This window comes from Zootoca vivipara, chromosome 5, assembly GCF_965207765.1.
Source record: "Zootoca vivipara chromosome 5, rZooViv2.hap1.1, whole genome shotgun sequence".
Lineage (NCBI taxonomy): Eukaryota > Metazoa > Chordata > Lepidosauria > Squamata > Lacertidae > Zootoca > Zootoca vivipara.
Window position 1 is genome coordinate 20084068 of NC_142588.1, and position 16951 is coordinate 20101018.

Sequence of the window (16951 nt, forward strand, 5' to 3'; positions counted from 1 at the left end):
CTTGTCAATCTGTGAGTAGTTTCGTTCGGCTGCAGCAAGCGTCTGGGAGAAGTATGCCACCGGCACCTCTCTTCCATCCGGGAGTTGGTGTCCCAGGACAGCGCCGATGCCATAGGGAGAGGCGTCGCATGCCAGCACCACTGGCAGCCTCTCGTCGAAGTGTGCCAAGACCGAGTTCGAGACGAGCAAGTCCTTGACTGCCTGGAATGCGGCCCTTTGTCGCTGGCCCCACACCCAAGGGGCCCTTTTATCTAGGAGTCTGTGTAGGGGCTCCGCTACCGCTGCCTTATGGGGAAGGAAGGCATGGTAAAAGTTCAATAGTCCCAAGAATGACTGAAGTTCGGGCTTGCTCTTGGGCGCTGGGGCCTCACAAATGGCCCGTACCTTGTCACCGGTTGGATGGACCCCTTCTGCGTCCACCTTAAATCCCAGAAAGTCCACCTGCGGCACTCCCAGTAAACACTTTTCCCGCTTCACCTTGAGGCCCGCCGTCTGGAAACGGTGCAGGACGGAGCGGAGGCGGTCCTCAAATTCCTCTGGTGTGGGCCCGGCGATCAGTACATCATCGAAGAAGGGGGTGACGCCAGGAATCCCTTTAAGGAGAGAGTCCATTAGATTCTGGAATATGCCTGGTGCCACGCTAACGCCAAATTGCAGCCGCTTTACTCTGAATGCCCCTCTGTGCGTCACAATCGTCTGAGCCTCTGCTGTGGCTTCGTCCACAGGCAACTGTTGATACGCTTGGGCCAAGTCCAGTTTGCCAAAGATTTTTGACCCAGCCAGGGTGGCGAGGACATGGCTGACCACTGGCACTGGGTATGCATGGGCCGTGAGAGCCTTGTTTATGGTGCATTTGTAGTCTGCACAGATGCGGACCGAACCGTTAGGCTTGACGGGTGTGACAATTGGAGTTTCCCAGGGGGCGTTGGGCACCGGCTCCAGCACTCCTTGCTCCACGAGCCGGTCCAATTCCTCGTCTATGCGGGGTTTCAGGGCGAACGGGACCCGGCGGGCCTTGTGCCTGATGGGTCGTACAGCGGGGTCTAGCTGTAGGGCAATGGGGGGTCCTGTATATCGTCCCAATGCCCCATCGAAAACCCCTGGAAACTCTTTGCATATGGCGTCCACGTCCACTTGTAAGCTAGTGCGGTTCACCCCGGTAACGGCTAGCCCCAGAGGTCCAAACCATGCCAGTCCCAGTAAGCTAACGTAGGGGCCCTTAACTACCAGCAAGTCCAATTGTTGCTTTCGCCCTCGATATTGCACCCTGAAGGTCCCCACCCCCATTGTAGGGACCTTACGTTTCTGGAAGTCCCGGAGGGTGAATGGGGCCGGCCTTAGTTTGGGACCCCCATTAGGGCACAGTACCCTTAATGTTCGGGACGAGATTATGGATAGAGTTGAACCCGTGTCCAGCTCCATGCGGCATGGGGCTCCCTCTATCTGTACCTCTATATAAATTTTCTCTGTGCTGGGATGGGGCAACTGGAATACCTGGTAGTCCGTGATCTCCGTCGAGTTGCCTTGGTGCATGGTGCCGTGTGACCTGGGGCTCCTGGGTCGGTCATCTGATGCTTGTCGACGGGTGAGTCGAGCCCGACACACCCGGGCGATGTGTCCCAACTTTCTGCACTGCCTGCACTCTGCGTTGCGGAAACGACAGGTCCTCCTCTCGTGGTTCTCCCCGCAGCTTGCACAGTTCCCTCCTTCTCGTCGAGGCTGCTGTGGTGTGTGTGCTGCTTGAGTGCGCCGCTGTACTCGGTGTACTTCCTCCCTGTCAAATTCGGATTCGTCAGTGAGGTCTTCGTGGTAGACCCTCGGTTGGGATGGCGGGGCCGGTCGTGCCTCTTGTGTTGACCTCTCGGTGGCTTCGGTTGCCAGGGCTTCCTCCAGAGCAATCTGGAACGTGAGGTCTTTTTTGGCGTAGAGGCGTCGTTGCAACATCTCGTCCCTCAGGCCACCGACGAGGCGGTCACGAAGCATGTTCTCCAACTCTGAGAAGTTGCATAACCGGGCGGCTTGGCGGAGGGAGGTCACAAACCCAGTTATGGTTTCCCCCGGGGCTTGCCGCTTTGCGTAGAAGGCATTTCGGCAAGCTACCACCGAGGGCTGTGGTGAAAAGTGCTCCTTCAGCCGTTCCATTATTGTTTTGTAAGAGACGGTAGCGACATCTCTAGGTGCAAGGAGAGCCCGGGCGATTTCAAACGTCTCCTCTCCACAGACGCTGAAGAATGTCGCCCTCTTCATGGCATCGTTGGTGACTTCTTTCGCTTGCAGGAGGAAGTTGAAACGGGCGGCGTACCCTTCCCAGTCTCCTGATGCTGGTTTGAATGGCAAGAAGCTGCTGTCGGTTGCCATTCTGGGTTCCTTGGGTCCTGGAGCTGAAGCCTGGATGCACGGTGCGATGCAGCGGTGCAGCAGGTGGCGGTGCTGCGGTGCAGTGCGTGGTGGCGGTCAGCTCAGCAGGATCCCACCTTCGTCGCCAGTGAAATATACTCGGAGTCGAGAGTGAATTTCATGCTCTTTATTCAGCTCATATTCATCAAGGAGAAGAAGAGAAGACGAATGGCTCTTTTCCCAAAACCATCTGCTTATATACATTATTTACACAATGGGCCTTGCGTGATTGGCTACTTCAGGGCTACACCTGTGGGCCAATTATATTGTGGATTGACTTCTGCCTGCAGCCTGATTGGCTGCTCCTACAGGCCAATCAGGTAGCAGATTCACTTCTGCCAGCCGCCTGATTGGCTGCTCCAGCAGGCCAATCAGGTTGCGGATTCACTTCCACCTGGAGTTGGATTGGGTAGCTCCCGCTGATTCTGAATCCTATTGTTCTAGGATTCAGCTCAGTACATAACAGGTACCTTTACCTTTATGCCCTACTTTAAAGAGAATGGTCCTCTATTTTGAGGGCTGTCAGGTCATAGAAAGGGAGAGCTTTGAGGAGCAATTGGCAGCTGTGGGCCAGCAGACTGAATGAGTGACCCGAGTCACCCGGTGTCTTCCCCAGTATGGTGAGAAGCATTGAGCTCCTATTTAAACTATATCAATTATTTCTGAATTTGTGCCTCTACATAAAATTTTGCACATGCCGATTGGTGTCCTCTTTGGGTAATGCAAATCTTCTTTCTTGGCAATGGGTAATTGGCCACACTACTGTCAGAGGGGATGAATTCTGTGCTTGCTCCAGTTCGCTTCAGTCAGTTGACCTACTGAAGATTAAAACTCATTTGTCTCAAGGAAATTCACATTGTGCAGAGCGCTCGTTCTTTTTGCGGGCAGCCGCTTGTTCTCTGTGTTGCCATAGTAGGTCTTGTTCTTTCAGAGCAAATAATATGAAGTTGGTTTCTGACAGCAGGAGGATATCAACCTATGCATTAAAGACACACGCAATCTTACATTTCTTTTCTTTTCTTCTAGAACATCCATACAAATAAGTTTACTATAGATCGCCACAGTGGTGTCCTTCGCATCAAAACCGGGATCACTCTTGACTATGAAAAATCAAGAACTTATTTTGTTACTGTGGTGGCAAAGGTATTTATATATTCTCCTGATCATACTTTTCCAGCTGTGGGGAAAACTGTACAAGGGCAAGGAAAAGCACGCAGGTGATAGAAATGGTGTGAGATCTAACAGGCCCAAAATAGCTTGTGACATCTAATCTTTTCTCAACGGTGGATCTACAGTACGTCTGCCAGTCTATCAAAGCAATCCTCGAGAAGTCTTTCTGTGATTTCTCCTGGGGTTTACAGTGAAGGACATGGCCTGAGTATCTTTCCGTATTGTGAGGGACAGGGGATATCGCGAAGTCCCTCCCCTCCTGAGTTCAAGCCCATCCCCGAGCACAGGGGAAAGCAGAGAGAGTTCCGATTCCAATGGGGAAGCAGGAAGTCGTGTCCGAGGCTCAGGCAAGGTAGAGGAGCCAGGGTCCCAGGTGGGACAGGAAGGGGCGAATAAGGGGGGGGGAGACCCATCCCCCAACTCCGGAATTACGCAGAAAGAGGAGGGGAAAGAGGATGGGTCTGCCAAAGCTTTTGTGTTGGAGAAAGACGCGCCAAAAGCCATTCGGAGGTTCTGGAACCGACTGACCACATCACTCCGTGTAAATAGCAATGACTTCAGCACTGTAAATACGCAGCACCAATAAAAGAATAAAATGCAGAGCTGCGTAGCGTCGTTACTCTGAAGTAGCCCACTCCGGCCACTGTGACAGCACCTCCGAATCCTTTTTTGGGCTACTTTGGAGTTGCCGGGATGAGCGTGTCAGAGGCGGAGAGATGGCGGCAGATCGCGGAGCAAGCCCAGCAAGAACTGCAGCAGCTGTCGCTGCAGGCGCAGGGGGAATTGAAGGCAGCTAAAGAAGAGACTAAGAAGGTCCAGGACGACCGGCTACAACTTGCGGAACAGGTGAGAGCGCTACAGGAAAGAGAGCAGGAATTAAGGGCGGTGGCGGTAGACCTCCAAAACAAGCTGGATGCAGAGAAAAACAAGGCGGGAGGGGCACCCCAAGTCCAAGTGCTGCCAGGAAGGAGAGCCGGGACCCTAGTAAGCAAGTTCAATGGAGACCCGAGGGAATATCAGGGCTTTGAGACTGAGATTGTGTATGCTCTTGAGCTGCACCACGATGAGTTCCCTGATGATGAGCACAGGGTAGCGTTTATTGTGGAGCACCTTAACGGGGCAGCCAGGGAGTGGCTAAGACCGTTAATCGCAACAAAGAATCCTTGCATGAAGAATGTCAAACTATTTCTAGAAGGTTTGAAAACGATGTATTCGTCCGATAGTCATATGGACCAGACTAAGGAGGAACTTCATAATTTACGCCAAGGAAATATGACAGTTCGCGCGTATTGGGCGAAATTCACCATGCTGGTGCACAGATTGGGGTGGGAACTGGAGTCACCCCCAATGCAAGCGGCGTTCTACTTGGGGTTGCATGAGGAGGTGAAGGATGAGCTCTCGAGAGGTCCAAAGCCCAGTAATATGGATCAGCTGAGCAAAGCGGCTCTGGCGGTGGGGGTGAGACAGGAATCCCGGTGGAGCGACAAGCAAGCAACGCGCGCAAAGCGGGCTTGGTTCCCACGGTCGCAGGAGAAGCCACTCCCCCAACAACCCTTTCAAGCCACGCCTGGGGCCAGCCAGGACCAGGAACCCATGCAGATTGATAGCGCGCGCGCGCGGGCTTTTCAAACCCCAGCGGCGCCAAGACGCAAGGAGGGAAGGGGTGGGAATTGCTTTCTCTGCAACTCCCCCCAGCATCTCGTCAGAGACTGCCCACATCGCAGGGAGTGGCAAGGAAAGGCGGGAACGGTTGTGCCCTCCCCCACTGACGCAGCACCACAGCAGGGAAACGAGAAAGCCTGGCTGCAGGAGACAAGGGGCAGCAGCCAGGCACAGTCAGCAGACAACAGCCCCAGCCCACCCACCCGCACAGAGAGGAGCAGAGCCAGCCCACCCCTCCCAGAGCAGGAGTGGTTCTAGAAGTGACGCTCACGCTCCCAAATGGCTATCCCCTGACGGTCCTCGCCCTAATTGACAGTGGTGCCTCAGCCAACTTCTTCTCGAGAAACTTTGCAGAAGAGCACCAGATCCAGCTTCTGCAGCTGGATTTTCCTCTGCACGTGGCGACCATTGACGGCAGAGAGCTGCTGGGAGGGGCCATCACTCATCAAACCCCCCCCATGAAAATGACGGTGGGAAGGCACTCAGAGACGCTGGCATTCAACGTCACCACCATCTCAGACCCCCCCATCGTTTTGGGCATGAGCTGGCTGGCGCGCCACGACCCCTCCATCAGTTGGCACCAGAGGTGCATCACTTTTGGATCGGACTTTTGCCTGGAACATTGCATGCAGCACCAACCAGGGGAGGGGCCTCCGATAGCCACGGTAGCCACCATGCACGTCAAAGGGGGTGAGGCGATACCCAAGCCGTACTGGGACCTGCAGGAGGTCTTCAGCGAAGCGGAGTCCGACCACCTACCCCCACACAGGCCTTTTGACTGCCAGATCAACCTGGTGCCAGGGGCAACTATACCCCCAGCCAAGCTGTACACCATGTCAGACCAGGAACTGGAGGATCTGCGCGCTTTCATCGACAAGAACCTCAAGCGGGGGTTCATCAGAGAAAGCAAGGCAGCAGGGGGCAGCCCAGTCTTCTGGGTGGACAAGAAAGACACGCAACAGCGCCGTCTTGTGGTGGATTTTAGACGGCTGAATTCAGTGACAGAGCCAGTGGCTTTCCCCATGCCCAGAGTGGATGATCTCCTGACAGCGGCACGCAGGGGCAAGATTTTCACCAAGCTAGACCTGAGGGGGCGTACAACTTGATCAGGATCCGGGAAGGCGATGAATGGAAAACCACGATGTTCACGCCTCTGGGCTCTTTTGAATATCTGGTGATGCCCTTCGGGTTGCAAGGGGGCTCAGCATGCTTCCAGGCCTTCATGCACCACGTCCTGGGGTCCCTCCTCTTCAGGAAATGCTTGGTCTTCCTGGATGACATCCTTATCTATTCCGATGACCCAGTGCAGCATGTGAAAGATGTCAGGGAGGTGTTGCAGCGCCTGAAGGAGAACCACCTGTATGTGAAGCTGGAGAAGTGCAAGTTTCACACCAAGGAGGTGGACTTCCTGGGCTACAAGCTGTCAGACAAGGGGCTGGCGATGGACAAGGACAAGGTGCAGGCCATCCTGGACTGGCACAGCCCCAGGACGCGCAAAGATGCCCAACGCCTACTAGGCTTCGCCAACTTCTACAGGAAGTTCATCAAGAACTTCTCTCGCGTTACGGCTCCCATCACTGACTGCCTGAGAGGCAAGCAGAAGTTCAGGTGGACACCAGAGGCGCAAGCAGCGTTCGAAAGCCTCAAGAGGGTGTTCGCCTCAGACCAGAACCTGTTCCACGTGGTTCAGGACGCGCCCCTACGCGTGGAGACAGATGCTTCTGATAAAGCTGTGGGCGCCATTTTGTTGCAACTGGACGCCAACAGAGAGTGGAGACCCTGTGCTTCTTCTCCAGGAAGTTGACCCAGCCAGAGCGAAACTACACGGTGTTTGATCGGGAACTTCTTGCGATCCACGCTGCGTTCCAGCACTGGAGACACTTCCTGGTGGGCGCCAAGCACCCCATCCAGGTGTGCACAGACCACAAGAACCTGGAGTTCTGGAGAACTGCCAGGGTGCTCAACCAGCGGCAGATACGGTGGGCAGAGTTCTTCTCGAACTTCAACTTCTCCATACACTACATCCCGGGAGAGCAGAATGTCAGGGCGGATGCCCTCTCCCGCAAGCCAGAGTACATGGAGGAGGAGGCGCCACCGGCACCCAGGCACATTTTTCCCCCGTCAGCATGGTCCTGCGGAGCAGCAGTGGTGAGCGAGGCGGAACTCACAGCACTGACGGCAGCAGATGAGTTTGCCAACCGCATCTTCAGAGAACTGAGAGGGGGGGGAGCAGGCAAAAGACTTTGCAGAACGCAGGGGGCTGCTTTTCTACAAGGGTGCACTGTACCTGCCCACCACCCAGCTTAGACGTACGGTCCTCAAGCAGATGCACGACAACCCAACGGCGGGTCATTTTGGGAGGGACAAAACCGCTCACCTAGTCATGAGACACTTCTGGTGGCCAGGGGTGCGGGAAGATGTTCGAGACTATGTACGGGGCTGTGACACCTGCCAGCGGGCAAAGGTGGTCAGAGCAGCGCCACCGGGATTGCTGGAGCCCTTAGCCACACCACACAGGCCGTGGGAAGTGGTGTCCATGGACTTCATCACAGATCTGCCTTCTTCCAGGGGCAAGACCGCAGTGTTGGTGGTGGTGGACCTCATGTCCAAAATGTGCCACTTTATACCGTGTGCCAGGGCGGTCTCTGCAGAAGAGACAGCCAAACTGTTTGTGGATCACGTATTCAGACTGCATGGATTACCTTTAAGGGTTATTTCGGATCGTGGCCGCCAATTTGTTTCCAGATTCTGGCGGCGGCTCATGAACCTCCTGCAGGTGGAGGTCAGCTTGTCGACGGCTAGACACCCGCAGACCAATGGACAGGCGGAGAGGGTCAACGCCATTCTGCAGCAGTACCTGAGATGCTACGTCAGCCAGCGGCAAACGGACTGGGTGGATCGCCTGCCACTGGCAGAATTTGCCTACAACAATGCGGTGCACGTCTCCACAGGGGTGTCGCCCTTTAAGGCCAATTACGGGCGCGACCTCAGATCTTTCCCAGAGAGGGAGGGGGAGGAGGAGGAGGAGGGCCCACAGGCTGAGGATTGGGCAGAGGAACTGGAGACGGTGCACCAGCAGCTCAGAGAACACTTGGAGAGAGCCAAGGAAGCGTACAAGAAGGGGGCAGATCGCCACAGGCGACCGGGGGAGGTCATTAGGGTGGGGGACAAAGTTTGGTTGTCCTCGGAGGGCCTTCCCATCAGAGGGAGGTGCAAAAAGCTGGCGCCCAGAAGGTTGGGCCCCTTCACGGTCACGCAACAGGTCAACCCGGTGGCATACAGGTTGGCACTGCCAGAGGACATGAGGGTGCACCCAGTGTTTCATAGATCGCTGCTGTCGCCGTACAGGGAAAGCAGCAGGCTCCGAGGCAGCGAACAAACCCCTGAGGGAGGGGGGGAGAGAGAAGGCAGGGAGCAACTCAATGAGGCCACGGCCATCCTGGACTCAAGGAGGGGGGTGGGGGGCCTGGAGTACCTCATGGCATGGGAGGATGCTCCACCGTCCCAGAATGAATGGGTCCCAGCCACTCAGATACAGGAGGAATTCCTGGTAGAAGAATTTCACGCCCTCTTTCCCCATAGACCCAAGCCCTGGCGCATGGAAAGGGAGGGGGAGGGGGAGGAAGCACGGGAGAGCAGTTCACCATGGCGCTGGGAAGCGGAGTTTGAGGAACCAGAGGATGAGGTATGGGTGTCACCGAGATCCACCCAGTCAGAGGAAGGAGCAGATTGGCAGAACATTTTTACCCCTACCAGCTCTGACGCCACGGACTTTTTGGGATTCCCGTCCTCCCAGGCGGAAGGGGGGGGGATCGCAGGACTGGGGGGAGGTGTTCACACCAACGGGCTCGGAAGGCACTGAGTTCTTAGGCTTCCAGTCGTCACCGACACCTGGGGGGGACCTGGGGAGGGGTGAAGGAGAGCTTGGGAGGGGGGTGGATGTGAGGGACAGGGGATATCGCGAAGTCCCTCCCCTCCTGAGTTCAAGCCCATCCCCGAGCACAGGGGAAAGCAGAGAGAGTTCCGATTCCAATGGGGAAGCAGGAAGTCGTGTCCGAGGCTCAGGCAAGGTAGAGGAGCCAGGGTCCCAGGTGGGACAGGAAGGGGCGAATAAGGGGGGGAGACCCATCCCCCCAACTCCGGAATTACGCAGAAAGAGGAGGGGAAAGAGGATGGGTCTGCCAAAGCTTTTGTGTTGGAGAAAGACGCGCCAAAAGCCATTCGGAGGTTCTGGAACCGACTGACCACATCACTCCGTGTAAATAGCAATGACTTCAGCACTGTAAATACGCAGCACCAATAAAAGAATAAAATGCAGAGCTGCGTAGCGTCGTTACTCTGAAGTAGCCCACTCCGGCCACTGTGACACGTATTCTTGCCGTGTGAAGTTCTGGAGAAATGGTTTATGGCAGCCAAACATATTCAGCTTTCCCATAACAGAGTGAGTGGTATCCTGCAAAGTCTGTGGGTGGAAGATATCTGTGCACATTTCGAAAGAGGTGGTGACGATTGGGCAGGGGTGGACAACTTCTGGTCTTGAGAATGTATGGACCTCCCTTATTACAGTGCCAGGCCAATGGTCCATTTAGCCCAGTCAGGTCCACTTTGTCATTCGAAGGGAGACTGCAATGGAAAAGTGCTGAATTAAAATACACCAAGAGTCTCAGTGTTATCACTTAGTTGGTCTCTAAGGTGCTACTGGAAGGAATTTTTTTTAATTTTTTGTTCCAAGCTTTAATTTTTTGTTCCAAGCTTTTAGACATCAATCTGTGGTGTGTGTAGGAGGAGGAAATGTGTGGGGAGAAGAGAGTGATAATTAATTAAAAACAGATTTGTGAAGATATGTGACTCCTTCGTACATTCCAGTGTACAGGCCAATTCCCCTGGCCCAAGAAAGGGTTGAATGGACACAGTGACTATATGAGCTAAAGGTTTTGGCACATAATCTGGTTGTTTGTGTAGATGATCTCTCCAGTTCAAAGCCCTGCTCAGCCATGATGATCACTGGGTGTTGAAAGGTTACATATGTCAAATTGTCTCCTTAATTGCCTATATTGTGCCTGCAGCTCCAGCAGGAGTCAATTCTCTCATAGTCCATAGAGGCTGTTTGCACTTTGATTATGCCATCACAAGGGAGTCTCTAAGGGACTCCAGTCTTCTGGTTTTTCCTTCAGAAATAACGTTGCCAAGATCAGTGGGGTGTTACCATCATGTCAAGGCCTGTATTTAAGGATTCTGGGTAAATTCAGCCCCTGGTACTCTATAGGAGAGCGGAATTTTCTGACTTAGCTGCCCTGTGACCAGTTGAAGATCAAATCTGCAAACCTTTCAAAGAAAAGCAAACAAAGGATATGTGATGGATTTACCCCGGCTGCTTATTTAAGGAACAAACAAGAGCAATTAAAAATAAAGCAAAATTTAGAAATTCGTAGAAGCATTTTGTATACTGTTAGGTTAATATTCCAAATGAGTCATTGAGATATTGCAAATGGGTTCTTGGCAGCAAGTGTTTTTTCTTTGCTTATTGTATATTCTGCAGAGAGGATAAATTCAGATGAATTGTTTGGGGGGGGGGAGATACTGGTTGGCAATTTGATACCAATGGTATTGTGCTGACAAAGCAAAAGACTTGCATCCACGAGGAGCACTACAATAAATCCTTGGTCTAGTGACAGTAACCGTTGTCACCTTGGGAGTGGTCCCTGGGAAAAAGCCTCTCTCCTTAGAATCCTGGGCATGTAAAATCTTGGACAGTTAAGGTCAGACCTCAGAAGTAGTTAACAGAAGAAAAGCTGAAAATGAGGGGAAAGCTTCCTATGGTTCAGGGAATGAGCCCCATCTATCTGTGCCAGATCAGATATTTCCTATTTCCATCAGTTCTGGTGTATGCATAATTTTCAACATGTCCAGTTAGTCTGTTCTACCAGGAGCAGAGCAATTGTCAGGCTTCGGGGACCCTTTTGCCATAGATAAGCAGGAAATGAAAAGAGTTGCTTACCATTTGAAGAGTCTTTAATGATCGCAGCAAAAGAGCAACACAGCCATTCTCGGAATGATGGTGTTTCCAATTAAGGTTTCCACTCACGTTCCCCTCGTCATTTCTGCGCCTTGCAACCTGATCTGACAACCACTGTGCCTTTTGTGCAGCCACCTTATGGTGGCTGCTCTACATGTCCTTGGACTGATAGGCTGGACAGTCTCCAGTGAGAGAGTGTCTGTTAGCTCTATCTCTTCCTGTTCTGCTTCACTTTGCTGTTCAACCCCCAGTCCATCCCAACTTTTGTCTTCAGAACTATGCCCCTCTGCAAACCACTGTACCGAATCTATACTGTCCTCCTGCTCCTGGATGGCTTCAGGATCCTGGTCAGGCACATGGGGAGGGAGAGGCTCCCACCACTCCTCATCAGAGCTGTACTTCTCAGCCTGGTCTCTCACAGCAATTGAACAGACCCACATGTGTGGAGTGCATGTTGTGTGTGTGTGTGTGTGTGTGTGTGTGTGTGTGTGTGAAATGCAAAGGGATCCTAAGATCTTGGAACTGTTTTGAATCCTAGGATGGTGGTGGCAAGCTCCGTGGCAACAACAAGGTGTTCTCAGCCACAACCACTGTCACAATCAATGTGGAAGATGTTCAAGACACACCTCCAATGTTTGTCGGCACTCCCTACTATGGATATGTCTATGAGGACACTCTGGCCGTGAGTACCACAAGAATCATTTATTGTGCACCCTGTGAAAATCATGTAGCTTCTGCAACAAATAACTGGAGTGCAGGGGTGGGTGCAAAGTGCTTCTGCACATGTGCAAGGTGATTGACAATTTCCTTTCTGACAGTGAGTGGTCCTTTGCTCCCCACAAAATGTCCAAGGTCCCCGGACCTTAAGGGGTCGCTTTTCAGGGGAGTTGTCAGAAACTGGGCAGAGGAGGAATGGTGGAGACCGCCTCCCCATCCTGACCCTTCAAGAGGAGAAGAAGACAGTTCAGGGGTTCAAGGAAGGTCACAGCTCAGAAGCAGATGAGGGGAAAAGCTGGGAAATAATGGGAGAGGAGGAAGAAGAAGCACCGGGGGGGGGGGACAGCTGACAGACACAGTGTCTTTAGAAAACATTGCAGAACCTCCCTCTCCCAGAACCCAGCAAGCATTGAAAGTAGGAGAGCAAAGAGCTCAAAAGCAGAGGGCACTTTTCAGCACCCATAGTGAGGACGCATGAGGAAGTGGGAGAGATGGAGGGGGAGGAAACTCTGACTCAGGGCAACAGCATTATACCAAGAGGCTGCATTCCAAGCCTCTCTCTGTGAATATTGAATAAAAAGCAAATGGTAAGGACTTTTCCTTGTCTTGTCCATTCCTGGCAACCTGCTGTGGGGGTTGGGTCCTCGGATGCCTGACAGGAGTGTGGGCAGCTCCTGCTTCAAGAGGAGGCTAAAATATACTTTTGCCCCACTTCATGCGCAGTGGATTGTATGTGCACCTTTGGATTGTGCGTGATGCTTGGAATTAATCAATTAAAATCGGGTCATACTGAAATTGCATTAAGTTTTCCAAGTGTTTTTGGAAATACAGTAGGCGGAAAGGCGATGAACAAAGAGAGAGTTGAAGCAGACTGGGGGGGGGGTGACACGTACCGTAAACGGCTTAGCAGAAGTATTGCTTACACAAGCCATGTTCTTACAGAATTAATTTATGATGCTCAGATATAACGAAGGGTTGTAGCATGATTATACGCACACATTGTCCCCAGCTATTTGACTTTGCCAAATGGTAAGGCCAAGCCTGCTTAATGTCCAAACTGAACTTATGTAGTACACCCACTTGCGTTTTCAACCTCGGCAGAAATCCAAGTTCAACCTGCAGGAGCTTATAAGGTTTGGTTAATCCTGGTTTAGCTTGTGCAAGTGGATATAAAATTCTCCAGAGCTGAAGCGAGCTCATAGTTTAGCTCTGTGGTGCTGCAACTTGCTGTTCAAACCATGTTTACGGAGGCGTCTGCCTCCACAATCTGCAGTTATTTCTGCTGTTATTTCTGTAGACACTGGTACCATATTTCAGTGCCCATATTGTTGTAGCCTGCCCAGTTAGAGGGCAGGAGAGAATGATTTGGGGGAATATTGGAGGTGTTTTTCATGCACTTCATAATCCTTGGCAATAAGAGGTGCTATAAAGCTGGGAAACATAATAATTTACTTTGTGCTGCTATTAACCAACGATCTGGAAATGCCCATAATTATTAAATGCACCAAGTTGTGGTTTTTTTTTATGGAGCCCACTGAGGAAATCCGGGATAATTAAGTATTAATCACCTCCACTGTGAGCCCCATAACCAAAAATATTATCATATTATAATGATGGAAAAACTCACCTCTTTCCCTGCTCAATATGTCAGGAACTCCACATAGTAAAATGCTTTTTCCAGGTTTACTATTATTTACAGATCCAGGTGTTGCCCATTAAACCTGCAAAGGGAGTGGATTTTCAGCTTGAACGTTCTTTTCTCTTTTTATAGCATATTGCTTTCTTAGCTATTGAAGACGATTTCTTCCTAAAGCACTTTTCAACGTTCTGCATTCCCCCCCCCAAGTTTTCCAAATAATTGCAGAAGGATGTGTCTCACTCATTAGAGCCCAAGGCAACTCTGAGGGGTGGTCAACCCCTCCCATCACTGAGCAAGGAGTTGCTGGTCCTTACTTCTTCCACCAGAGATAGTGAAGCTCCTTGATTTGTTTCCACCTGCTTGGTCTTGGTCTTGCCGTGTTCTCTGTTAAAATACGCCATTAAAAAAGATAGAAAAGTTATTCTCTGAGTCTGAGCAGAACTACAAATACAGAACAGGACCTTTAGTTCCTCTCTCTTGAATCATTTACCGTATCATGCTGGTGAGCTTGTGTTTTGGCAAGGCTGTTTGCAAGTAGTGTGCTCAGTTTTATATTGTGTTGCCTGTCTACATGGGAGAGAGCTGATGCATTAGGTTGGCTTGGAGTTCTATTTTACAGCAGTTTTACCTCCCTGTCCCCCCTGTTTTCTTTCCCTCTCTCCCTCTCTCTCTCCAGGGTTCTGAGGTAATAACAGTCGCTGCTATTGATGGGGACCGAGGGAAGCCCAATGACATTCATTACCATCTTATGAATGGTAAGTTTACCGGGTTGGTGTGAAATCCTAAAGGAATACCCAATGCCACCGAACTTACTGTTTAGTTATGGTGTCATATATGCAAGGAAGTCTATCAGATATAAAAGAACAAGTATACTTAACATTGCTTTGGTTTGCTGTAAAGCTTATTACTTACTTACTTACTTACTTACTTACTTACTTACTTACTTATTTAATTTATATACAGTGGTACCTCGGTTTATGAACACAATTGGTTCTGGAAGTCTGTTCATAAACTGAAGCGTTCATAAACTGAAGCGAACTTTCCCATTGAAAGTAATGGAAAGTGGATTAATCTGTTCCAGGGGTACTTAAACTGAAGCGTTCATAAACTGAAGCGAACTTTCCCATTGAAAGTAATGGAAAGTGGATTAATCCGTTCCAGATGGGTCCGCAGAGTACTTAAACTGAAGCATTCATAAACTGAAGCATGGGTGTAATTGGTTCCGGAAGTCTGTTCATAAACTGAAGCGTTCATAAATTGAAGCGAACTTTCCCATTGAAAGTAATGGAAAATGAATTAATCCTTTCCAGATGGGTCCGCGGCGTTCATAAACCGAAAATTCATAAACCGAGGTGTTCATAAACCGAGGTTCCACTGTACCGCCCTATACCCAGAGGTCTCAGGGCGGTTCACAGAACAAAATCAAAATATAAAACCACAAAATATATATTTGCTCTCACTGTGTCTAAGAAGGCACAGGCAGGTTCTAGGAGAGTCAAAAGCTTCTCCCAACATGGTGCCCTTCAGACTACAACTCCCTTCAGCACCATGATCAGGGATAATAGTAGTTGTACACATCGGGAATGGGCATATTGGCTTCCATGGGACTCAGCTATAAAACTGCAAATGAAACATTTAAAATGGGTTGTAAAGTGCAATATACAAATGCGACTCTAGGTGGCGATGGTGAGCTACGCCAAATCCAATGTATTTTTTTCAAAACTTTTTTTGGGGGGTGGGGTGGGGTAAGCATTTTCACAGTCTTTATATATATGTGTGTGTGTATAGATTCTACCCATGTCTGCCTGTGTGTTGGCAGGCCTGTTTCTCCTCTTTTAATGGACTGCATGCATTTGGTTATGAGGATTGTGATGATGAGTAAACCAATTTTAATCCACTGGGCAGGATTGCCGGTTGGCCGAGACTCTGATGCAGGGGTTATGCTTGAGAGCTGAGGGCCAGTTTATGACAGATCATGGGGAGTACAATTGGATGAGATGAGACCTGGGTCTAGCAGTTCTTAGTGGAGACAGAAAGCAGTACATGGCCAGGCAAGGGAAAACCATGATGTCACAGTGGAGCTCTGATAGACATGGGTGATAGGAGCAAACGACAAAGGTTTTCCTCTTTTAGTTTTCATTTTTCAATTTACATTTTATATCGTCTTAACGAATTTTTTTGTTATACAGTCCCAAATGACAAAGGTTTTCAGTTCAGATTAACTAGCCTGCTTCCTTAACTCTGGCCCCTCCACACACAGACTATGTTTCTACTTTTACCCTTGACATCCAAGCTAGACATGATAGATTAAATCCATATGACTGTCTTGATTTTCGTTTTTAACTTAAAACTCTGTTAATTCAATCAGGGCAGTTTTGTTGGAAGGAGTTAGTCTATTATTTGAAGCTGCTATTAGTGGGGGGGGGGGTTGGGGGCGGGGAGAGCCAAGTAGAGCATGGCTTTATCTGCAGAACATTTACCCTCAAACTAAGGATTATTTCACACGTAATGTTTATCTTCATATTGGGAAAAGGACACATTTTCTAATGTCAAGTACCTGGTGTGTGAAGGATGATGCTGAGAGTGCCTTTTTTACCTGGAATCCTCCTAACTGGACCGTGGGGAGCTAGCACAACCTGGCTAGCTCAGACTACAAGTGATGGCAGCAGACTCTGTTTAAGTGCCTGCCGACCCCAATCACGTATAAAAGCGGAAGTTGTGGAGAGAAAGGGGGCATGCAATCGAGAAGAGCAGAACCTTACTTCCCCACTTCTGCAGTTTATCTCCTCACGGATTGTCAACCAGGTATTGTTTTCCCCTCCCTGAAAGTCTTGCTTTCAGTTTTGGGGTCCAAACTGTGGGCCAAACTGGAATGGGAGAGTGCAGCTCCCTTCATCTGCATCCCATTTTGAGCTCTTCAACCTCCCCCCCCCCAAAAAAATATATGTGATTGGGGCACACCCAGTTTCAAGGAATAGGTTTTCTGCCGTTTGACTTTCAGTAGCTTCATAAGAATGACGTACAGACACGCCTCAATCCGTTCCGACATTCATTTGTGGTTTTTATCTGGTCTTTTCCATTCCTCTGCAATCGGTTTATTTTGCACGTCTTAGGTTGCCCTTCATTTCCTGCCGATGTGAAAATATAGAACAAGTCTACATTGTGAAAGATCCCTAAAACGAGATATCTAGAATTAAAGTGAAGAATATAGTGAAGCTAAACTAACTAATATATAACCATAATTAAATACTCAAAGAAACATACATAACTCAAAGAAACCTTAACGAGTTGCCGGCTAAAAATCTCATTTCACTGTAAATGATCTATCAGTTTCCTCAGAAGGAAAAAAA

General features: G+C 50.3%; 1 protein-coding gene across 1 annotated transcript in view; it reads left to right on the plus strand.

Moving 5' to 3' along the window:
• CDHR1 (cadherin related family member 1) overlaps positions 1–16951 on the plus strand; it is a 60810-nt gene that overhangs the window by 13065 nt on the left and 30794 nt on the right. Inside the window, exons 7-9 of the mRNA XM_060274204.2 lie at positions 3424–3540; positions 11784–11927; positions 14278–14356. Of these exons, the coding sequence (XP_060130187.2) occupies positions 3424–3540; positions 11784–11927; positions 14278–14356 (340 nt within the window). The remainder of the gene's footprint in view (positions 1–3423; positions 3541–11783; positions 11928–14277; positions 14357–16951) is intronic.